The sequence below is a fragment of the Hippoglossus stenolepis genome, chromosome 17 (genome assembly GCF_022539355.2).
Source record: "Hippoglossus stenolepis isolate QCI-W04-F060 chromosome 17, HSTE1.2, whole genome shotgun sequence".
Classification (NCBI taxonomy): domain Eukaryota; kingdom Metazoa; phylum Chordata; class Actinopteri; order Pleuronectiformes; family Pleuronectidae; genus Hippoglossus; species Hippoglossus stenolepis.
In genome coordinates, this window is record NC_061499.1 from 6,342,492 (window position 1) to 6,367,785 (window position 25,294).

The window sequence follows — 25,294 nt, forward strand, 5'->3', positions numbered from 1 at the left end:
TCTTTCAGCCTCAGACAATAAATGTAATCTCGGTGCAAATTGCACCTTTAGCAGTGAAACCTACTTGGCTGCAAAAGGTACAAATGGTGGCTTTGTTTGTATTATCAGTATAACCAGTGTGCCCTCTACTGGTCAAAATATAAAATGCAGGGCGGTGGGCACATCCAGGGCAATATGTGTTTCCTGGGAATTAATAAATAAATGTCCAAAAGCTCCCATGTTCCCTTAATTAAACAAAATAACTTCACATACAATTAATCTTTTCTATTTATTAATCACTAGTCCTAAATTTAAAATTGAGGGCATTAATTTATGGTACAGCTGTATGAAATAGAATAACAGGATTAAACACAACAGAATTATGGTTGCCTGTATGTTACATGATTCATGTGTAATTGATTTTCCTGTGGCATCAATATTCTGTGGCTGCTGCAATAACATGGTGAAAGCTGATTTGAATTTGCTGTTGAAATGAAGATATACTGTAGTTTCTCCACTGACACCAACAAAGGTTGTGTCAATAAAACAAAATAAAGTGCTCCAGGAAACATTCAGCGGAATTCACTTTCCCTTTAGACAAGATTGCCCTCACGTTATTTGATTGTGAATCTTTTTTTTTTTTTTGACACGACTGCAATAATCCTTTTGTATTGTAAAACTATAAATCATTTATCACCAGTATTGTATCTCCCACGGCGATGCCCGATTCATCTGCAGAGCAACCCACACTAACAGTGCCTGGGGCATAGTTTATGTAAATAGAGCATGTAAAGCGTAGGAAGGGCAAACGGAAATCTCCTCGATGACAACTCAGCACCGTGGAGCTGATTAATCACTTTCCTATTGTTCCCAAGTGCATCTCTTTAACCATTTCTATATCTTCGCTGCTGCTTCACGACTGCAGCAGGTTTATGTGTTTAGAATTTGACTAATTTGACGTAGTAAAAATGAGTGTTAGGTGCAGAACAGTTAAATCACACGCACACACACACACACACACATGCTGACACGACCACTTACACATACATACCACCGGATTCTCTTCCTGGGGATTCTCATGCTGTGAGAACAGATTTATGGTTGAGGCTGAGCAGCCGTTTCTTGCATGGAGGAGTTGTTTTAACAGCACTGCACTAGAGATTCAGAGAGTCATGAATAAAAGCCTGCAAGACACAGACAATCAGACACAGACAATCAGACACACAGACAGACAGACAGACAGACAGACAGATGAATAGACTGTCGGCAGCATATACTGAAGATACACTCCATTCTTAACACGGTGGTAAATGGACTTTATGACACATTATAAGACACATTCACTCATTCATTCAGCTCTACTATTTTATGCCCTTCTTTTTTTGTTACATACAATTCGCACAGTATCTTGCACGATAGATGAAACATTAAATATCTTCAAGAAGAAAGTGTGCGCACGTATATGTGTTGTGCATAAAGTATGCAAGCATGACACACGCTGATATGATTAAAGTTGGTTTCACAGTGTTCGGGGACTGGAACATGGACTCCCTGTTCCAAGCCTGACAGCCGCTGATGGATCAGTACAGTGTCGTGTCACATTAACCTGAAGTTGTCAACCTGACAAATAGAATTAGATGTTCTCAAGCTGAAAGTATAAATATTCTAAGTATTTTCAGTACGTACAATGTTTGGGTATCCAATTTGTCACATTAAAGGTTGTCTGTAGGATTTAGTGACATCTAGTGGTGGAGTTGCAAGTTGCTGAATAGCCCTCGTCTCCACTCTTGTAGGAGAATGTCTGGTTTGTCCCTTCTGAGCTGCTGTAGAAAGATGGCGTTACAACATGGCCGACACTGGAGGAGACACATAACTGATGAGGATATAAAGGGGTGAGACAAAAACACAGGTGATTATACACTAATGAAAATATATAAACATACATATTTTATCCTATTTCGGTCAATTGATCCCTTTAAATCCTAACTATTAGTTCTTAAAATGTAGTACTTCATTAATGTTTTATTTCATTTGATGATATCCCATCAATTTAACGTGCACGCTGTGGAAAAATGCTAAATCTTCTATGTGGCGATCTGTGAGAGCCCGAGGGAACTGAATGGCTAAAGCAGAATGAGGATTTGCAACATTTGCAGGATATAGTGAATAATAGAGAAGGTTATGTGCTTTGTTGTGTGTTTTGGGCTGTGAAGCAGTTCAGAGTAATCAAAAGAGACATATTTTAAAAAGCAATGAAAACGAGTACCTTAAACATTTTTAATTATGACTTTACACTCTTTTTTACAAAAATTATTTTATTTTTCCCCTGAAAACAAGACCAGAGTTCACTTTTCTGTTCAAAAATATCTTCAAACAAGTTCAGCTTGATGGTTTATGGGCAGCGAGCAGTTTAAAATCCTTTATACTGTACATACTGTATCTCTGTCCCTTATTGTCAGATCACACACACACACACACACACACACACACACACACCTTTAACTTTCAGACTGATTTGCCATATCCAACAGTTCATTGTCATTGAGATTTGATTTCCCTGTAGAAACTGCCTTGTATGGGTTTTCTGTTCCTTTGCTTTGGGTGATTTCCATCATTATCTATCTGAAGCCACCAGACCAATAAATCCAATATATATCATTAGTGTTATTAACCCATCTTTATATCTTTGCATTTTTCCCTTTTACCCTCTTTTCTAAATACATACGGTCCCTTTAATTCCTACACCTGAAATGTATTTTCAAAACAAAAACAACACTGAATACATATATATTTATATATGTATATATATATATATATCATTTGGTGTGCATAGATATTGATAAAGTGCAAATAGTATTTGGTTAAAAAAAAGCTTAATAATGTGATTTCCCTGTTTGTTTATGATCCAGTCTTTGAAGCAGGAAGAAGAAAACAAATAAAGTCTCTGGTGTTTGTGTTGGTCCTGATGAATATACTGCAGTAATCCTCTCTGTGGTGACAGTTCACTTTCCTCTCGACGATGTTCCAGTGCTCTCCTCCGACACTCATCTCTGACGAACCCACTGCAAAGCGTCCACTGGAGGTTCTCTCCTTCCCAGCTGCTTGGCTGTAACTCCTCACCCCTCCTGGCGGGGGCGGTGTTTCTGCTGCGCTCTACTTCTCATCCACAACAAAGATTTCCTCAGGGATCTTCTCCTCCGAGTCGGAGCGGTCCGACAGCTTGTCCAGGTACTCCATGTCGTCGAAGCGCTCGGCCACACACTGGGCCGTCAGGCGGGCCTCTGGGTCGTGGTCCCAGCAGTCGTCTATGGAGGCGCACACCAGCTGGATGCCCTGCAGGGGGAGCAGTGGAGCACAGGTATGATCAGTCAGGAACACTGACTCAGTCTGTGGCTGAAACCATCAACGTTCATGTGTGTCTGTGCTTCCATCTGTGTTTGTGTTGATGGAAATCACTGTTAACCAGTGTGTTTTCTATTAATGAAGTATAATGCAACAGAATTATGGATATTTGATTTTAGCAGATGGCCTGTTCTTGACTTTATGATCAAAATCGCTTTTAATATTTAATTTTTGCATTGTTTAAATAGGAAACATTATTCAAGAGACCGAGTTTCCCGATGCAGAAATTCCACAAAGAATAGAAATGAGCTAATTAGGAAATAAGTGCTGCACTGATAATTATTTATTAACGATATTAATGCTAGTTATATGGGTTTGCATTCTATGATGCATTTTGTAGGTTATCCAACTGCTGGCTGTTGCTTATGTATTCTTAGCTCACCAGCTAATCTGTGCTTATAGTTGCTGCTAAAACTGACAAATGATAAAAAGCATTAGTACATAATTAATTTGCAATGAAAACCTCATATTTTGAGATCCTCAGTAGTCACAGAGTCGCTTCATCCCACCGGAGATCATTGAGTTAAAACATGGAGCCGGTTTCTACCAGGTTGTGTCCAGTAGGTGCTGGTGCCTCTTACCGGGTGGTTGTTCCAGGTGTTGGGGATCTCAGGTCTTCCTCTGTCTCGGAGAACGCTGTCCTTCATGCTCTCCACACACGGGTGCTCCCTCAGGTTCCCGAAGGGCGGCTCGTACTCTTTCACCTCTGCACGTCAACGAGAAACAAGACACAGGTTAAAAAAAAAAACATCATCAAAGTGTTCCGCTTCAGTAATGCACTTTAGAGCAGACTCGCATGTGCAGGACTGGTGCAGCTCTCCTGAATGGAGCGGCTGGATCAGATGGCAGCGGCCCACATCGCACGCAGCCACAACACCTGTCAAAGGAGCCACTGTGCGCTGGAAATTAAAAGCTGCAGGTTGCAAAGTGTAAACAGCAGCGCAGCAGCACAAACAACTCCACTGATAGAAGGGCCGAGGGGGAGATTTGCTGAGGAGAAACACTTTTTCATCACATTTTTCTTTTCTTTTTTACCGTCAGCATTAATAGGCTTTAAGTAGCTCACCATCTCAGCTCTGGCTTTGTGTCAGTTCTCTTGCACAACAAAACGCAGAGTGCTTCTCAAAGGCAAAATAGCAGTCGGGTTCACTCGGGGGCAAGACTTCAGAGCACTGAAGAGGACGATGCAGTCTGCAAACCCCGGGTCAACCGTTTGCAAAGAAAATGTAACCTTACATAATATATCCTAAACACACACCTAAACTAACAAAAAAGGTAAAAGCAGATTGGTTCTGCATTTTGCTCGAGATGAAAATCGTTCCCACAGAGTTTAGAGAACTGGAACAAAGCAGCCGCAGCGAGTTGTGGAGGAATCAGCTCAGTCACGAGGCAAACATGTTGTTCGCTGCAAGTTCACTGACTCCACCTGTAACGTTTATATGTCAAAGTTAAGGAATGAGAAATCCACAACCGATCCTGAATGTCTGGAATGCTGGAGAAGACAATCCACTTCTAAGTAAACTGTTTGTGGGATGAACCCGTGGATGGTTACAAAGAGGCTCACAGGAAGCTATGAAGCCTGCAGACAGGAAATGGAGACTTCTGGGACACAGACCAATACAACAGGGGGCTTTTCTCAGAAGTTGAAACTTATTCTGCAAGTGAAATTCCTCTGGTTCGGGGGTAAAATCTGAAACAAAGCCCCACCCAGCCTTCGGTCAACATTGAAGAGAAAAGGAGACAGATGTTTCTCTTTGTTTTGACAGGCCTGAGCGAGAGTATAACCGTATTCTGGACTTTATAAACCGTCAGGCAAACATGTTTACGTGTTCATCCCCAAACAATGGGCCCAAAATATATGAATCATACTCGTGAGCTCTCTGTGTGTATTCTAGGATGGAGGGGCCGGCGAATCCCGCTTGAAAAAGGAGAGGTGTTTTTTCCAGGGCGAACCTTAAATTAAACTCTGAACGGGCGAAAAGCTTTTGAAAAAACACAACACAGGGTCAGAGAGGAATGCTGTGGTCTGCAAAAGTCACACGCTGCATACTGACAAGATTTCTGCACAGAGAGAAGAACTTCTGCTGTGTCTCCAACGACAGCTGACATGCAGTGATGTGAATTCTGCAACGCCGGCACATATTTTATCCTTAAATGTCTGTTTCTCAGGACAGATGTCAGGAATCTGCAGACGAGAGAAACTCTTAGCTTCAGTCAAACGAGTCCTGAAGTTTCCAAAGTTTTGTGGTTAATGTTTAGATCTCGGTGCTCGAGGAGATCTGTAAACCCTTCTACGTCATCACAAGCAGATATTTTGTTAGATTTCCTGGTGCCGCTGCCCTTCCCAGTGAACATTTTTGTCTAATTATTCTCAATAAGGCGTAAATAAAGAGAATCCCATCACCTAAACACATAAATAATGCAGGGAAGCTGATCCAAGCAGAGTTTGAACAAGCACTTGGAAATAAATTAGTGATGTGATCACAATAACATTGTCTGTTTTCCAAAGTCTGCGTCTGGAGGAACAGCTTGATGACTAATCCACTCACAGCCGCCGCTGCTGGCTTTGATTAGGCTGCGGTGGCTGTGACACTTGTTTTGTGTTGCTCGCAGGCTGTTAAAGTCATTTCGTGCAGATGCATACATGTGCGGAGCTTACTTTGGACATATGGCATTGACTTACCCTGGAGGCTAACCCTACCATTAACTATGGCTGATACATACACTAACCTTCACCTAACCCCATTAAAACAAGACCGGAGCTATTCCAGCTCGGGCTGGATGAAGCTTCAATGAAACCGAATTGGGCACAAACCCGAACATTCTGTCCCAGATTCGTCCCCAATCAAGACATAAGTTCCCCCAATTGTGGGATATGGCAGAACTAACACACACCCACACCCATATAGACGAGCACACACACACACACACACACACACACACACACACACACACACACACACACACCAGTCCACCAGGCCCTCCAGTTCCAAAGGAGCTGCTGGTCTGACATCTGGAGCGCAGCTGCCCTAACCTCTCCTCCTCTCCAGTCTAGCCCAACCTCTCCCTCCAGGGACCGAAGGTATTTCTCTGTCTGCAGCTCCACGTTAAACACCACTCCACTATTATCCCACTACTTAGCCCCACCCGCCTGAGGAACGCCCTCGCAGTCTTTTCCAAGCCCTAAATCTGGACCAGCTAAATTATACAGGAGAACAGAGGCGGAGTTAAAAAGGCCTGAGCCTTGGATCCAGCTTTTCCCTTCTCTCCGAGGTGTGTTAATCTCCCTGTTTCTCTCTCGTTCCAGCCCTTCCTCTGTCTTTACAGTTGGAAGATAAAGAAAAGCAAAGCGAAGGCTCGTGGCTGCCTGGCTGACGGGCGCTGTCGACAGACGGCTGTGTTCTCCTTGCCATCTGAGAGCAGACCACGGCCCCAGGAACCGTGACAGAGCGGCGAGGTGGCTGCCTGCCACTGAGGCGCTGAGATAGCTGATCAGACATCTGTCCTCTACAAACACACACGCACGCACACAGACACACACGCACACACACACACACACACACACACACACACACACACACACACACACACACACACACACACACACACACACACACACACACAGGCAGGTGGCATCAGATACAAGAGCGATGAGTGGAAACTTCTCCCGGGTCATTAAAATGATGCTCTGGGATGCGTCATTCCTGGAGCCGTGCGTGTTTCGTCTCCAGCGAGGTGAGTTCTCGGAGAGTCATGAGTGAGTCAGCGACCTCCAGGGACAACTTGGCAACTTCAGGACGACTTTCTGAGCACTCAGTCAACATCAGTTTCACTCATTCACTCCAGATCTCTGGCAGCGTACTATCACTATCTGCCAGTCGAGCACAACTGAACGACTGCATCTCATTTGCGCAGCCTCTTGCCTCCTTCCTCTGGGCCCTTCAAGGTGGAAAACTTTCACCGTTTATTCAACATCTTAACCTTTCAGGATGAGAACCGTCTCCTTGGGTTTTCAGCTTAACGATCCACAGATTTCACCCCCCCCCCCCGCTCGCCTCGGAGAGTTGCCAAGGCAAGAAAAAAGTGGATGAAGATATGCAGAACATGGGAAAAACACATGTGCTACCCCAGCGGTTTCTATCTTTAGTCTCTGCTCTGGTCCGAGGGTGGGACGGGAACCCATCTGCTTCCCTCCCTTTCTCCAGTAAATCCTCACCGGCCTGTCCTCCCTGTCTGCCTGTGCCGGCCATGAGTAACGCTGGGTGACTGTCTGCAGCGTTGCGGCGCAGCGAGAGAGTAATTAATCGCTGCTTCACCTGCCTCAGGGTAAAAAGAAGAAAGATACATGGGGGAGAGAAATGTAGAGAAGCTGAGCTGAGGCCGACGAGTTTAGACGACGAAGAATGAATCCGACATGTATGCTGCACGTGCGACTCATTACTATTCTGTTGTGTGAGTAAAATCCATATTGTAGATTCCATACCATTCCATATCAAACACCAAATCCCAATGTTATACCGTTATTTAATGTATTTATTGGATTTAATGTTTTTACTTAATGTCTGGTTTGACACAGCAGCTAAAATCCAAAACAGGTTCCCTTAACTTGACATCCCACAATTCCTACTGATCTATCCCTTTAGCTAGCTAGCTTCCAAACTAAGACAGAGACGCTACAACTTGGTAAATTAACTGTATTGAAGGAAAATGAAGCGATATTTTCACTTCCCTGAAATAAAGACGATATTGATATGAAAACATTATTTGTCAAGATTTGGTAGGAAGTCATGTGTTTGTCCGGTTTAAAGCTCGGGTTGGTAATCCTGGAAACTTGAAACACTTGCAACAGATACATCCCACCCCCCCTCTCATCAAAGCTCTGCCCCCAAAACTAAATCTATCAACCTCTGTAGTTACTGTCTGTCTATTCAGAAAAACATGGTTGAACTGGGTCTATAATAATGTTTGCTGTCGTCCACAGTTCCCGTTTGTTGAGATGTAAATAAATCCCAAATAAGCGGCGGAAAGACTCACAAGCATAAACTGAGAAGTGAATAAAGTGGATGGATGAGTAGGATGAATAAAGCCTTTGTCCCTCAAGAGGAAACAACGTGAAGCTAACGTTGATCCAGCCTGGATTAATTTAATCCATCTCGATGTATCCTGTCTGGTCTGCTTTCAGGAGACACTCGCCACAAAACATCATCCACAGAGTTAACTTCCCTCTCAAAACAGTGCGTCCAGGGACCGCGCTCTTTGCAAAACAGGAAATCGTCTGTTTTGTTTTCAAAGGTGTACCCACAGGGCACATACTGTATATTCCTACTGTTGGGAGAGGAAAAGCAAAGGGGATTGTGGGTCACATAACCATGTTTTTTTTTCTCCTGGGCAAAATAACGGTGCGACACATTTCAAGGGGGGCCCCCTGGGGGTTCGGGTAGTGGGGGCAAAAACAGGAAAACACCAAAGTAGAAGCGTTCATGTCCAAACCCGGCTTTCAATCACGACGCTGACACAATGGAGACGGGAGCAGTCACAGAAACAAACTGGACCACAGAGACACTGAAAGGAAGTGAAAACAAATGACTGACTGTCGACGTGAAATACTGCCGCGCAGTTCTCCTTCACGTAATCACCCATTTCTATTATTTGCACATATCCTGGCCTTGTTTTTGCTTCGGCATGACGAACGCGAGTAACGCGACATTAGTGAAGTGAAAGCTGATCCTTGAGACGTCGACAAGATGGATAGGGTCCCTTTTAGGATTCGTTCCCACAGTGATTAATGGAACATGGAGGACACACACACAGGTCCCGTCACACATCCAGTGAGTGAGCTCGAGGTGGAGCTGGTCACCGGGCTCCTAATTGGTAAAGTCGTCCATGTGCTTGTTCTCCTTGGAGGTGGAGCGAGAGCCAGGGAGGCAAATTTTCTCTTAACAGTATTTCTGAGGATCTTTGCACACAGTCCAAAGGGAATTTCCTTAATCAGTGCTGCTATGGATTTCCTTTCCCCTCAATCACCCGGGCTAATCTCTAATTTACCAAGGAAACACACACTTATCTCTATTTTTAACTAAAGGTCACCAGTGATGTTTATGTGTGAACAGTGGGGCAACACATGATGGGTTTAGAGGTAAAAATACATTTAAAGAAGATGTGCACTCAACACAACTGATCATGATTAACAAAGAGGAAACTGAGGGATGTGACACAGCAGTTCAACATTTTGGGGGAAATCCACGAGGGTTTATGAGCAAGACTATTATTTTTGGCCGACATTCTGAATCTTTTGTTTTTACACTTTACAGTTTGTGTTGTTGTTGTCCCTATTTGTCTGGCTGTAGTTTAATTTGCAGATATGAGAGTGGCATCAATCTTCTCATCTAACTCTCCCGCTGCGTTCTTCATATGTAAAAAACATAAACTCCAGAAAATATCTGAAAAATGTGGTTTCCAAGTTGACGTCTTTGTCGGCGTCTCCTACGTGTATGAAACCTCTTTTTCATACTGAGATATTCATTCTCTTGTGTTTTCTCACATGGGCTCACGTAAATAGCAGCTTAAGTGCATCTCCCCCAAAATGTTGAACCGTCCCTCCATCAGGACAGAGTCCAACCTTCAGGAGGCGTTCAAATCCTCAATGAGAGCAAATATCCACTGTAGTATTTCTGAGAGAGACGCTGCCGTCAGCCCTGCTGTTCTCTGCTGACTCAGAATCTCTAAAGCGCAACCAGCCAGATGGATAATATAAATACTTATTCTTATATTTCCTGTGTGGTTAAGTTAAACTGCCTTTGGCCTGGATACAGGCCCAGATTGTTGTTTACAGCTTAACTGTTCTTTCTTGAATACACAGTAAGTAAGGTTTGCAAACTGTGAACTTAAATTTGTGATTCTTTTTTTGTTGCAGTTTTTCTTCACAAATCCTTCAGTAATTTTAAAATCAATTACTTATTAATTCAAAGCCTAATTTATCAGTTTACCAGAGTTGTTTACCAGTAGCTCAACCTGAAAGAGCAAAATATTTTGATGAGGACTCAGAGGAGCTTTTGAAGTCCCAGGATCGGACTAAACTATTTGGCATAAAAAAATAAACAGCTTAACAGTTTACTCCACAAAATGTTTGCTGCTGTAAAGGCATCGGCATTGGCCTTCAGTTTCAAACACTGATCAGATAACGTCATTAGAAGAAGTGGTCATTTCTCTCATGGAGGCACCACAGCAGATTATTGAGTCGTGCACTTCATCTTACCTCCGTTTGCACTACACCTGGAAATGATCTCCCACAGAACGAGAGCCATGGAGTAGACGTCGGCCTGTTTGAAAGACTCGATGTTTTCTAGGTTGATTCTCGACTCCAACACCTCTGGGGCCATGTACCTGGCCGTACCCACCTGGAGGAGGAAAAACAACAGAAAGGGAGATCCGTGTCACTGAAGTCAGCCGATGACAATAAAAGATAACATAGTATAATATTGTTTTTTATGGGTTAAAGCAACAGTATGTCGCCCTTTTTACCCAAAAGTCCAAGCTTCAAAATAAGTGTGATGGTACATTGACTTGGAATAGAGAGAATGGTGCAGCTCCTACTCCCACTCGTCACCCTGAACGCATGTTGTTGCTCTGTGTAACTTCAACTGACTGATAGTTGCAGCTTAAACTGGCAATCAGCAGAGAACACACCTCTGCCAACACTCCCCTTACGAAACCACATTTAAATTGACTAGATCCAGATTTTTATTTGGATCCGCACCAAATCGCAGACAGAAGAAAAAAAGCCAGATTTTTCCCATCAAGATCCATTAAACATATTCTCTGGGAAATCTAAGAAGATTCCTGGATCCACCCCCTGATTCAGATCTGCACCAAAATGTAATGGCTTCTTCCCTGACCCATACCACATCCTTCTACTGAATTTGACGGTCATCCATCCAGTAGATTATGCGTAATCTTGATCACAAACAAACAAACCAGCCAGGAATCTTTTAAAATATGAAGAATTTAAAAACAGAGTTTTGTGGATTTGTGACAGGAAGCTGGGGATTATGGGTAATATCCACCGTTCAGTTGTGTTTCAGTTCAGTGAGTGGGACCACGCACTCAGAGCAGCTGTCAACAGAGTGATAGACAGTTTTTTCTCTACATGTAAATCACTGGGACACGGAGCCCGACAGATTCAATCACCCCGCCTAGCTGCAGAGGGCGCTGTTGCTCAGTAAAAGTAACATAGTGTTGCTTTAAACAGGACAGGACATCTAGTCAGTAAGAATCACACCCCAACATTAACCTGAGGTGGAAAGACAGGTGGTTATTTCCTGCTTCAGCAAGATGTCACATCACATTCATGAGAATCCAAACATGTTTGATGTATTAAATAACTTAGAAAACAAAGGGAGCTCAGAACTGAACAACATGTTGATTATCTTCACATAATTACCGCTTTGGAAAATGTTTTCAATGGCGCTTCCCTCCAAGGGCAGTGCAATGCATTAGGTGTGAGTCATTTTCATAATGGAGTCTAATATAACTCTGGTCTATTCAGCGTAATGAGTCCATTAAGAATCAATCTAGCCTGTTTGCCTTGTGACTATAATAAAATGACAACCTAGGAAGAATTACGGCATAATGTCCATCAACAGGATCCATCGGGGGAATAAGATACAGAGAATGGCAAATATTTAGAGCCGGTTTCCTTGAGCGATGAGGATCAGAAATGAAAAGTTTGATCGATGGTGTGGCTCGTTTCAGGGTCGAATAAATACCTTCAAAAGAAATATATGACAGGGCTCGGGAATGGCCTGTGTCTGGGGGGGGGCCGGTGCAAATTATAGCAGGAGAGGATTTATGTCTTATCTCTGAAGGGGATCAAAAGCCAAAGTGAGAAAAGCCTTACCTGCCCACTGTTGGCCAGCTCGTCCACTGACAGATTGCTGTCCAGGCGCAGTGCGAGGCCGAAGTCGCACAGGCAGCAGGTCAGGTCGCTCTTCACCAGTATGTTGGAGCTCTTTATGTCCCTGTGTGCGATGGCCACCTTGTAGCGGCCGCAGGTCGTGTGGTCGCTGTGCAGGTGAGCCACTCCGCCAGCGAGCGAGCTCCCGAGCAGCCACAGGTCGCTCCATGTGATAATATGATGACTCAGGTACTCCTGCAGATTCCCTCTGGGGTGATAGGCCGTGATGAGCCAGTACTGTCTCTGCACCTTCCGCTCCTCCGCTGTCAGGAAGTGAAGCACATTCTCGTGTCTCAAGTCTGCGTCCGAGAAGATGTCCTTCTCGTTTTTCCAGGAGGCGTACTCCTCGTACTGGAAAATCTTTATCGCCACTGTCTCGAACCCTTGCTCCTCGCTGCCCGACGAGCCCTGCTTCAGTTTCGCTTTGTAAACCTCTGCAAAACGTCCCTTTCCGACCTGGACATCCAGCTCGATGGGCAGCAGCTCCGTGTTGTGGTTGAGATTATTGGCGAGCGTGGAGCTGCTGTCCGACCCCTCGTCGTCTATCATGATGGCGTGAGCGTCGCTGAAGCCCTTCTTGCGCCTGGAGCTGGCATGCCGCTGGCGGTAGACCCGGTAGCAGTAGAAGGAAGTGATGACGAGAACAGCCATGACCAGCAGTGGCACCAGGCTCACCAAGATGACCGCTACCACCTGAGAGTCCATGTCTGAGGGGACAAAAGTGAGAAGACTAAGATTAAAACTACACTCGTGAATATTAACCAAAAAACCAAACCCAATGTCCCCAGAGGATGATCCCTGGACTTTTCTCTTTAGCTCTGCACAGGATTTTAGCATTTCAACTTTAAAATGTGATGTCAACAGCTTGTTGTTCTGACCCCAAGTGACCAGAACAATTTACCCGGGTTTAAAAGTCCTTTTCTTGAACTTGATAACAAAAAATAATTTTCCTGCAAGGTCCATTTATCAGATTGTCCACTTGTAATAAAATTGTAGATTCCATTTAAATATACGCCACATTCAGAACTGGCCAAGGAAAATGAAGATTGGAGCATCTACAAGATGAACTGTGATCATGTGATATGATCAAAAGTCCCAGAACTATGATTATAAAGGGATTTTGTATAATTCAAGATTAATCTCTTGGATTTCCTTTTCTCTGTGTCAACAAGACGAAGGTTCTTTCAAAACCCTGTGCTTTCCCACTTGTCCTTTTTTCGGGATGATGACTAACGGAAAATTTGTTTCCCACAAGAAACAAATTAAAGTCAAACTCGTATCTGTGCAGATCGTATCTGGTCAGGACTAAAGCAGTATATTGTCAGAGGGGGGGGGGCCTTACCCTCCCATAAGGAATGTCCATAAGCATCAGAAAGCTAAAGTTAGCGTCTCGGCCGCAAATGCAAACAGCTCCAAACCCTGACCCAGTCAACCACATATTGTGTCTCTTTATAGTTTACGTCTGATTCTTGTAATTGAGGAGGCGGTGCGTCTGGTAGCTGCTCCGGTTTTGGCGAGGAGTGAAAGTTTATACTTGAGCTGCGGTTATAAGAGAAGACCTATAAACTGTATATAACCAGACAACACATACGGAACGAGAGCACACCCACTGGTTCACAATGTGACGAGATCTAAATCTAATTACTTGTACACTGTGTTGTCTAGTTGCTCCCAGTCCCACATGGATTTGATCAACATTTACCAATTTCCCCCTTTTACAGACCTTAATTTCCCCTTTAGCTTTAGATGACGATTGTTTCTAAACAGAATCGCAGACAGGTGAATTACAAAGATGAATAAAAGAGATTTCAGATGAATGGTAGATGTGAGGAGCAGAGTCGGGTCAAAATGAAGGAGGAGTACAGGATCTAGTCGTCTGCCCAGTCAAGCCCTCTGCTTCTCTCTCAGGTTTTTTTTTTTTTTTCCTGAACAGGAAACCACATGTCTGAAATCCTCAACATGGCCCCAACCAGTTTGTTTTGCTTTTGGTAGAGTGAGAAGCTCTTTCTCACAACAAACCTGTCACCGTGCCTCTGCCAGACAGCGCTCCCAGACGGCTTTGGCCAGAGCATCACGTTGTGTAACTTCACGTTTTGAGGGAGAAAGGATCTGATGTCCAGCTGGTTAAATCAAAAACCATCAAATTAAGCTTTTCCTTAAATTGAAAGTTTTTGCTCTGTAGTTTTTAAACTGAAAAAATTGTTTAAATGAATAGTTTGAGGGGAAAAAAAGATTATTTGCTTTCTTGCCGAGACTTGGATGAGAAGACTGACAACCGTTACCGTAGCAACTCTAAATATATTTTAGCTGGTATGTGAACAACTTGGCTTTTCCTCTAACCTATGAATTAGCTCTGTGATTTTTGCAGTAACCCTTGTTATACAGTTTAGGAAACATAAGTGCATGTTTAATCAGAAAAACAACACTGTTCAAAGGATCATCACAGTCACTAACTCGTAAAACATAAACTAGTATATATATATGTATATATATATATATATGTTTGATTTCTGCTGCAGCTCTTTCATTACAGCTCGGCCTCGGGTTAGTGACAGAGAAGTTACAGAAAGTGCTCAGACATTCTCGACAGTGAGCGAATGGGTTTCCATGACGTGGTTTTTTCACTGTGCAGATGCTTTCAATTTGGCTCCCTGCTCGGAGCCAGGTCTCGGAAATGTACCTCCGTGTTATTATTGCCTGGATGCTGTAGTCAAAATACATTTGATTCCAGGGCCCGTGTTGCAACTGGAGTCCGCGGGTCAACGTCTCCGAAAGGCCTGTTTGTGATCATGTAGCTGGAGAGAATTAAAGTGCACACGTGTTAGCCTTCATGCATGACGCCTTACATGACAAGCCGAGACGAACTGGCATGATAATATGAGGTGGACCGTGACTATGACGTTAGCATGTTGTGTTGTGCAGATGTGGGAAGCGTGAGGTCTCCCACCTCATACATGTTGATGCAGAGTTTCTGCACCACTTGTCCACTGCTTTTAGAAAAGTACCCATACCAAAAGCTGTAGAATAAACATGACTCTTTGCCTTTTAACTTATGAAGAATGCAGCAGGAGATTTTCCAGGTCAGACGTGTTCACAACAACAGGAAAATGTCCGGAACACTCAGGCGAGGGGTGTCGCCTGGGTCGATCATGCAGGAGGCCCGACATGACGTGGAAATTGCAGAAATGAGTCCTTTTGTTTACAGCACATTGACATCGGAGTCTGTTCTTATCGCCAAAAGCTCTCAAATCTCATGTACGATGCCTCTTTTTCATTCTGAGACACTAAACTCCTCCAGTTTCACGTCTGTCGCAAGTTATTAGTGTCATCAACACACCTACTCTCCTGCTGTGAATTTTCCAGATATTTTCCTGCTGTATTCTCCCACTAGATCCCTCGGAAAAAGGTTCCGGAAAGTGTGCGGAGCAACCGACTTGGACATTTGTTCTCCCACAAACAGCGCCTCATGATCAGCAGACTGCAGCTCCCCTCAGCTCTGGGGAGTGTTTTGGCATCTTTTATCTAATTGCTCTGGTTTTACGTCCTGCAGTTTCACTGCTTTAGTTCAGTATTTCTGCTCTCATCAGCCTCGTTTCCAGCTGTTTCAGCAAACAAGCTCTGATAAACCCACAGTGGGAGACTCGCTCTGCACCAAACAGCAGAGAGACAATGATTCACATAGTTTGTGAAAACTCTGGAGCACGAGCAGCTATTGAGCAGGTCACAGGTCCGAGGGAAAGAGATGGTGAAGATCGGGCTAATGTTGCTTTGAATCTGCAGGGAACTCTATTCTATCATGTTCGCTTCAGCTTTATAAGTCAGAGTTTTGGCCCAAAAAACAAGAAACAAAACCAAAAGAAGAAACTACAGAGCTGCTGCTTTAACTTACATGAGTTAAAAATGATGTGCTCATTGCACTCATCCTGCGAGCAGGAGCAGATGAAGAACTCGGAGCCCATTCCCTTCCTCTCCTTCATATCACACTTGCTGTTGTTGTAGTCCTCCAGGACGAGGCCGTACAGCTTCTCAGCTGGTTTGTGACAGACTGTTTCAAAGGTGGCGTTGTCATCTTTCTTCCTCCTGAGAAACAGAAAAAAAACCCATTGAAAACCCTTCCACTTATTTGGTTTGATTTGATTTGTAGTCTTTGTTTTGGAACAAAAACGACAAAGAATAGTTTGGAAATGAAGTCGTTTTCAGAAATCTGTATCATCGTGTAACACTGGCAGGACTGAAGTTGTGCAAATAATGCAGTTTTTCAGCCGTACAGTGATAAAGTGGTTAGTGTAAAGGCCAGGGTTGTCCACGGCCTCAGCATTATGTAAATCACTGCAACACAGAGGTCACATTTACAAACAGCGTGAGTTTGAAATATCATTACAAACAGGAAACAAGGAGAAAAAAACCCTGAACCTGCACAATACATAAATATTTTAATTCCGCCTCCCTGCAGAGCGGCGCTGTCCTGAGCGACATTTTCAAGAGGTGCAGCCGTCCACGTGCCGTTGGCGTTCTGCTAACCTCAGCACCTCACATGCCCATAACGTCGCGAATATAATTAGAAATAGCAGCGTGGCCTTAAGCCTCTAATACCGACACAAATCGGCTTCCTGCTGCTTCTCACATTTGGAGTCAGATCTGATGCTGATGGGTGGTTAGAGGCTCATGTGCGATCGTCTGCCCCAGAACGCTGACGGACGGAGTGTTTAGAGGAAAAGGTCAGCGAAGGAAACTGGTCTGAATGAGGAAAGATCATTTCCTCACCTCTTTTCTCACTATTATGATCTAAGATGTGAATATAATAACCTTCATACAACTTACTTTAATACTTAACCAACTATAACTTGTTATTATTCACATCCAGTGGACACTCACCATATACTGACGCACACTTCGTCGTCATGGGGGCAGATGGACGTGATGTTGCACTCCACCTTGCACCTCCCTGTCCCCATGCAGCTGGTTGGCTGCCTGTCACAGAACATGCACAGCCTCTTCATCTTCATTATCATGGCCTCTGGAGAAAGAGAAGGGATTTGACAGAGGAAGTTTGGTGAGTAAATAAAAGAAATTCAGTCCAAACTGTAACATGGAGTCGAAACAGCAAACAACAGGTTGAATTTAAGTGTTTTTAAGACACTTGAAATGAGATTTAAGACCAAACTTGTGATGGAAATACACACAAACAAAAAGTGAAATTATCTACTTGTTCCAAAACACATTTATATCCGTTCACCTTGATCCCCGTTGTTGAAACACTTTCGACACACAGCACAGTTTGTTATTCTCAAGCCACTTATCATTAAACTTGCATACTGGTATAATAACATAGTAATGTTCCTTCTTCGGTCTGGCAGAGTAGAGACATTATCGCAGTGATGTGCCCAAAAACCTTACGACCCATGCAATTTAAATTCAAGGCAGTTTAATACTTTTTAAGACCTTTTATTTTCAAAATATAATTTTTAAAAAATGAACGCCTCGTAAATAAGTCATATATACTGACTCCAAGTGCCCCCAAGTGTTCGATGAAGGGAAATGCCTTTCTTTACGCCAGCTGTTTTAACGGAATATATGTCCGGAGCAATATCGGGACAAAAACTAACAATGTCAAACAACTAGCCTCTTAGATGATGAGTTTTCATGGTAACTTCCTGTGGTTCAACGTGCGTACGATCTGTCCGAAATACATACGCAAAAGTTACAGTTTTTCAACGTACATGGAGGCAAATTCCTGACGAAAAAACTACCGCTAACTATTTTCGCAACACATCTGAGATCACAGAGGTTTCCATAGGAATGAATACAGACTCAAACCTGATGCCTTGTATGTTTAACTGGTTATTTAAGCAACATTTGATAAAATATCAGACAAAGGCTTGATCAGTAACGCACGTATGTTTATAAAGTCCGGGATTCTTTTGGAATTTGCCAATAAATTGGAGCAAAGACGAAACAAATCCAAAATATGTCTTTCTACTGCACGGACATGTTCGCTGCCTGTGAAGTGGGAACAATAAGAGCAGCGTTCAGAGGCCTCCACCTCACTCTGGTCTTGTTCAGACTTGACTTTGCCGGCAGGCAGGCCCATATCAGTGAAAGACAGGATTGTGTGATGAGTGCCTGTGGGTTTGATAATCATCTGAGGAGACAACTGCCAGACAGGCAAGAACAACAAACAAAGAAAAACACGGATTCATCTCATCTCCTTCGCTGGGAACTCTCTAATTTGTCAAGTCGGCTCCTCGACAAGAAAGGTGCCACGCCAACTCTGTTCATGAATATCAAAAAAAAGGGAGGATGGCGTAATGTGTGTGTGTGTGTGTTTGTGAGGAATTTAGTTTCTGCAGACAGGTTTCCTGTTAGTTCTTGGAAAGATAAAAGCAGCCAGGTATCATGCCTCTGTTTGGGACAGAGAGGACAGACTGAGGAAGAGGAGGGTGAGCAATCTCTCTACAGACAATCCCACATGATTTGTGAGGCGTATACAACGTGGTATGATGACGGTAATGATGATGATCATGTGTACTTTAGCCTCTCGCTGCGAGTCTACTGAGTAAACAGAAAAGGAGAAGGGAAAAAGAGATTTCCACGTGGTTAGAGCTGGATCACTGAACTCCACTCCTCCAGATCTTTTAGGTTAATGTTTAAAACGAAAAAACGGAAGAATAGTCTGACGGGAAAACATTTGAATTATAAAAGCAGAGGAAGAGAATGAGCGTGTGACTGCACTGCTACAGTTAAACCACTTAACCACACTTTCTACTGTACGCCAACACCACGTGCACAGGAACCTGTTCCTTCCATCAGAATATGCATCTCGAGAGCAGTGCCAAGAGAGAAAGTGGCTTCGCTTCTACCGATGACAATAACTTCTGCACAAAAACACCACAGAAATATGTGTGAAGTGGTGGGTGGGTGTCTGAAGCTACAAGTCACATGGAGAGAGAGAGACGCTTCAGACAGGGAAGTGCAAGTGAAAACAGACATCTCGACGGTGTCAGCAGTCAGCGAAGAAGTCTGCTCAGTATCCGTTCGCCCCTGAATTCACACTGACCTGAAAAGGTGCTGTGGTGTGTGTGTGTGATACAGTGTGTGTGTGTTTGTGTGTGTGTGTGCTCTGTGGCACAAAAAGCCTACTGTGTCATTCCTCCCCAGTCGGCAGGGTGGGGTTAGACCGACAGAGCAACAGAAATACTGTACAACCTGCAGCGTGAAAGAGCAAAGTCTCGCAGAGAAATATTTCTCTCCGGCCTCTTGACTGAGGGAACTCCCCCGAACAAACAAAACCCATCAAGATATTACACTTAAACTCCGGCCAGAATCATTTCAGAGCCATTTCAGCCTCTTCAGCTCTGCCCGGTGGGCCAATGGGGGGAGGGTTGAAGTAAATCAGCAGTGAGGGGATAAGTCCAGTGGTGTGAAGGTGTTTGAGCCGGAGTAATTATATCATTAGAGCGACTCCTCTGAAAGACGAGCGCGTCGTTTTAAACCCAGGGGGCGGGCGATGGAGGGGATGAATGGTGGTAATTGTCACCCAGGGCTACATATAATTGCACAGAGGTGGGGGGAAGAGGATTAGGAGCAGCCAAAGCCACTTGGTGCCGTTGGGACTGAGCCTGGGACAGATGAAGGTAAAACCCAGTCTTCCTCGGAGGAAGTCATGTGGCTGCCACATCAAAGATGGAGACAAACTGGGGCAGGGCGATATGGCCAAAACTTTATCAAGGTGACAATTATAGATATCGATGATTATCACCATAAATGTCACATTGTTATTACTCTAAAGTTTTGAGTTGTGGTTTGAAACTCGTCTTTAGGGACAGAGAAGGACAAATATAGACTAGCCCCCCTTCCACACGTGGTTTATCACAAGATAATAATCGATATCAACTGAAATGAACACTTTCTACCTGATATCATTTTAGCAGCATGCTATGAGGAGGCCTTTAAAGGCTAACAGGTGATAACAGACGGATAAGACACTTGTAGAGCGGCTTCTGTTGTTTCTGATTAATCTTATTAAAATTAAAATTGCCCAGCCCCAGAGATAACCCATGTGAGGAGGTAGGACAATAAAGAAATATCAATAAAAATAACGATTATCATTTTCATCAATAGCAAAATCAGTCCTCAAACTTGAAAGAAACAACAATAAGACATTTATCGCAGTAATTATCACGATGTGGACTGATACAAACACTTTGTACGCACAGTGACGAGTTTGAACACATACGATCTACTTCAGATTCGTACAAATGTTTTGCTGTTTGTCGTTTTAAGAGTTTAAAACCAAAAACCTTCACTCAGAAGCAAAAATCAGTCTGACAACTTAAAAGTTATAACAAAGTGACGTTTATCGCGATAAATATGATAATAATCGTGATATGGACTGAAACAAACATTACAAACTTTAACCGTATGAGGAAGACTACAGGTGACTGTTGGATCTCAATAACCTGCGCACTGCGGCGGTTTCTGTTGTTTTTACTAAGTTTATTCGGACTTTTTTTATTAATTATTAAAAGTGTTGCAGGTCTGCGGGGAAACATCGCGTGTGAAATAAACTTCAAGCAAACTTAGGTGTCGCTTCACCGAGACTCGTCCAGACTCGTGTGCGCAAAGTTGGACTCACCCGTCTCCTCCAGCAGTAAAACACCGAACAGTATCGTTCCGCACCAGAAAGCGGAAAAGCGAAGTAGCTCCATGGAGAGACGGACAACACACTTCCCTCTTTCTCATGAATTCACCGAAGCCTTGGTTGGGTTTCCGAACTTAGAGCCGCTCCACGACCAGAGAAGAGAAGAGAGACGCGCGCGCGGCTCCGGGTGGAAGTAAACACACGCAGGCAGGAGTTGCTCAACACGTCTTACAGTAACGTGCACTTCTCATGAAACAGGAAATCTTCAGAGGGGCTGGACACTTTTTTCTTCCTCCCCTTCTTCTTCTTCTTCTTCCTCTTCCTCTTCTTCTCAGCCTGACTCCTGTGGCAGACTCGAACCCTGTCATTAAGAGGCTGGGACTTGAAATGACACGCTCTCACATAACCGGAGGCTTCACCTTATAGCCTGCAAGTAAAAGCAAAAACACCCTGGTTCTCTTCAAAGTGTCCTCGCAGCCCTCAGATCTCACAGAAAACTGATAATCAGAAAAGAAAACACATTTATTTTTATTTATTTTTACACATTTTGCTCATTTAAGCCAAGTCCCTACATCACGTCCCCCTGCTCCATGTTTTCCTGGAGGGGGTCCAGGCCTCCCAGTTAATCAACGGTGACATAAGTAAAGCCCAGGGCCCCTCCATATCTCAAAGTGTTGCTTTTTTATTGAAGACACAGAGGTTAAGTCCACCTTGACACCAATAAATCGCACCCTCTATGGCCCACATGTGTTTCTGCTCTGCATACTCGAGCCGTGACGTCAGGTTTTTCAGTCCTGACCCTGTGACCAGCTCACACTGCATCTCCCCCCCCCACAGGATGTCAACTCCTCACACCACCGAGACTCACTCGGCTTCATCAACGCCCCTCGCCGCTTTTCGCTGAGCTTGAGAATCATCAAGTTTCCGAAGAGATGCAGCACTTACATGGGTTTTGTGTTTTGAAATCACATTTATTACCAATTGAGTAAAAAAATGTACATTGAAGGGGTTGAACGTGGGTCATAACACGAGTGTTTCAAACCGTCTCTGAGCTTTCAGGGCTGAACGTAATGTCAATCCTCCGGGACGTCCCCTACGTCATGAACTTTATGTATGTTTGAAAAAGTGAATACCATCTGATTAAAGGTGGGTGCCCCCCCCCCCGCAAACAGCGACCGCTCACGAGTAGGAATCTGGAAAACTGAGCTCCTTTTCAAATCCATGTTGTAACTAAACATCTAAACCAACGCATTGTCTACCATTCAGAGACTTCCCCCATCCTCTCCTGCCCCTCGACTGTCTCACACACACCCACACACCCACACACACACGCACACGCACACGCACACGCACGCACACACACACACACCCTAACTTACCCTAATGACTGTCAGGAAACTCAGAAGGTGAGATGCCGTCTACTTGATTCGACATGTGTGTGTTGAAAAGTGTCATCGCTGGAGTCATAGCGAGAAAATAACTGAGCGACAATAACTTAGCTTTAGCAAGCTACTTGGTGTGTGTGTGTGTGTGTGTGTGTGTGTGTGTGTGTGTGTGTGTGTGTGTGTGTGGGGTGGGGTTAGAGTTACATCACCCACAACTTGAAGTTACACTTTAAGTTAACTTCATTATTAAAGTAGTCCATTGATACGTATACGTCCAGGATACATAGGGATTGACAGTGGCTAATTCAGCATACATTTTATGGTGCATATTTGCCATAATGTAAACAAGTACAGGCAAAGAAAACAGGCCTCGCTGTCCAAACTCTGAGTCTCTGGAAGGCCCTGGTCTACAAGGGAGGGATTTCATTCAGCCCATTTCACTGACCTTGTTTTACTTCTGCCTCCGGGTGGGTGTGGACGGTGCGGATGGTTGGATGTGTGTGTTTGTTCAAGTCAGTGTGCCAGGCGGCCATTCAGCTCTGCAGGATGGGGTCCAAGCCACAAGGTGGAGATCCGACAGCGCTGCGGGCCCAAAACGTCCCTTTCCCTGCTGACCTCAGCACATGTGGGCTCCCAGCGGGTCACAACATCCTGCTCGCCGACCACAACACCCAAACAAACTCTTTTATAACTCCACTTTATCTGCCTCATTTCAGCAGGGAATACACAACACTCCAGTGTGTCCAGAGAGGCCTTTTTAAACCTGCTCTTTTTTGGCGTTGCTTCATGTGTCACTTTTAGCTCTTCCTCTGTCGCTGTGGCTCCTTGGCGTTCCTTGGCCGTGCCTTTGAACAGTTTTCTCTCTCCCCCTCGTTGCACAAACACAGATAAACAAGTACCAGGCAAACATCCTGAGTCGTATTATACTCAAGAGCAGGTGCTTGACATTCCTGTAAACTGCTTTGGTCGAGTGAAAAGCAAACAGCGAAACCTGATGACAAATCTCTGGACGCACGCCTCGAGATAACACCGGCGGCAAACAAACGCAGCATGCGGCACATTACAGAGGCGCTCGGAGGTGTCAGTCTCTCTGCGTCTTTCTTTTTTCGGTCTCCATTAGAAGAAAATAAGTGGTGTCTCTCCCACACACAAGATTCTATGCATATAGTGCATGCCCACTTTCGATAAGTTCTCTCCTCCGCACGAAGAGCCAGCTGAATGTGTGCCACACAGGAATATTGAGTCATCACTGGATACTGAGCTCAGTCATGGAAAAAAGAAAAGTCTTGCAAAGTGAGAAAGATGCTGAATCGCTGTTAGAGACTGTGAATTTATGGCTCTGAACAGAGACACGTGAGCGTTCTGAGAAAGTTCAGCTCCGAAAGGGTTTGAATTCATTTTCTCTGGACATTAAGTCGGTCACGTTGGATTTAAAACTTATGAAACTATTAAAAGAATAAAGGTGCTTTGGATTCCCACGGCATTTTGAATTTTTCACTTCATGTTCTTGGTATTTAAAATTAGACACGGTAGCATGTTACACAGGGGACGTCTCCCTCTACTGCAGCGGATTGTCTTCATTTTTATTCATAATGAAGCAGAGCGTGATTTTTAAAGAGTTCTTTAGAGTTGGGTCATAGAATTGGCTCAAATATTAAGGCTTGGTCTTTCTTTTCACTGGGAAACTGTTGATATTAATTTGCCAGGTTAATGTGTCATCGTTTTACAAGTTTGGACAAATCAGTTACAAAACAAGTTTCACAAGTACAGATCAGCATGTGTGCTTTTAAAGATGCGTCATCTTACAGTTCTTCTCTTATTAAGATCATTATTATGATTATTATTATTATTATTATTATCAACTCCTCAAAGAAGGACCCTGGCTGAAATGGGATTCAAACCGGGAACCTTCCGGCTGCCACCACCCTGACAACAATTTGTCAAATCTTTTAAACAGGGTTTTTTTCATTAAAGCACACTGGCACAGGATCTTAGCCCCTGTTGGACCGTCATCTTAAGGCCGCTGGTGTCGGGAGTCAGAGGAGGAAGATCTCTCACAAAAAACAGAGATGTATGTGGAGCCTGTAAATCTGAACCTCAGATTAAACTGAGATTTCTGACATCATCATGAGAAATCTGCTTCTTCAGGTGACCTTGAACACGACGGATTTGTAAACACTGTGCACCATCTTCTCTTTCTGACCAGATCCACCCTCAACTAAAGGGAGGAGGCGTAATCACTGATCTGCCGCCGACGTTCTCAGTCCTTTGACTTTTAAATCAAACAAGCTGCTGCATTACTGCTCACACAGCCGCCTAATGTCGCCTGTCACTATAAACCACTTCAAATTGTGTCTTTGTTACAAGATAAAACGCACAAATGCCGCTCACACCACAAGAAAAACATCTTTAAACTCTGCTCTCGACTCCCACAACCTGGGGCGGGTGTGTTTGTGCAGCAGATAGTAATGTAATACAACTTGTAAATTGCTTGTGAGAATAGTGGCACAAAACAATTTTGAATCAGTGCCTTCTTCAGTTACACTGCACATGATTAAGGTGCCTACGCAACAGGAATATGAAATGTTTGTCTCACCTGCAGCGCTGCCGTTGGATCCAATCTGTCTGAATGTGCCTCTTCAGTGCTTCACGTGCGGCTTCGTCCCCGGAGAGTTCACTTCTCATAATGCCACAATAACACTGTACTAAAGTCAGTGGTAGCTTTGTTAGAATTCAAGATGAATGCGCATTCATTAGAGAGAGATGTGGGAAACAGAGAGTGAAAAGGTGAAATCAAGTAAGTGAGAGAAGGTGAAAAAACAGCAAAATAAACGAGACTTTCTCCTCGTACTGTTTCTCATTTTCTATTTCACGTGCCCGTGTCAGGATTTATGTATTTGGAGTCCTTCGGATTTAATAAAATCTATTGTGCCT

General features: G+C 43.9%; 1 protein-coding gene across 2 annotated transcripts in view; it reads right to left on the minus strand.

The window, feature by feature from the left end:
• Positions 1–2,242: 2,242 nt before the first annotated feature.
• The window catches only part of LOC118124881 (TGF-beta receptor type-2), a 29,052-nt gene continuing 6,000 nt past the window's right edge, over positions 2,243–25,294 (minus strand). Inside the window, exons 1-7 of one of the 2 annotated variants that reach the window (XM_035183075.2) lie at positions 20,970–21,293; positions 17,210–17,351; positions 16,224–16,414; positions 12,278–13,041; positions 10,637–10,778; positions 3,963–4,087; positions 2,243–3,312 (exon numbers count right to left, since the gene is read on the minus strand). In XM_035183075.2, the coding sequence (XP_035038966.1) occupies positions 3,133–3,312; positions 3,963–4,087; positions 10,637–10,778; positions 12,278–13,041; positions 16,224–16,414; positions 17,210–17,351; positions 20,970–21,042 (1,617 nt within the window). In that variant the 5' untranslated portion in view covers positions 21,043–21,293 and the 3' untranslated portion in view covers positions 2,243–3,132. Of the gene's footprint in view, positions 3,313–3,962; positions 4,088–10,636; positions 10,779–12,277; positions 13,042–16,223; positions 16,415–17,209; positions 17,352–20,969; positions 21,294–25,294 lie in introns of those variants that run through there. The other variant, XM_035183076.2, reaches the window with a different exon arrangement.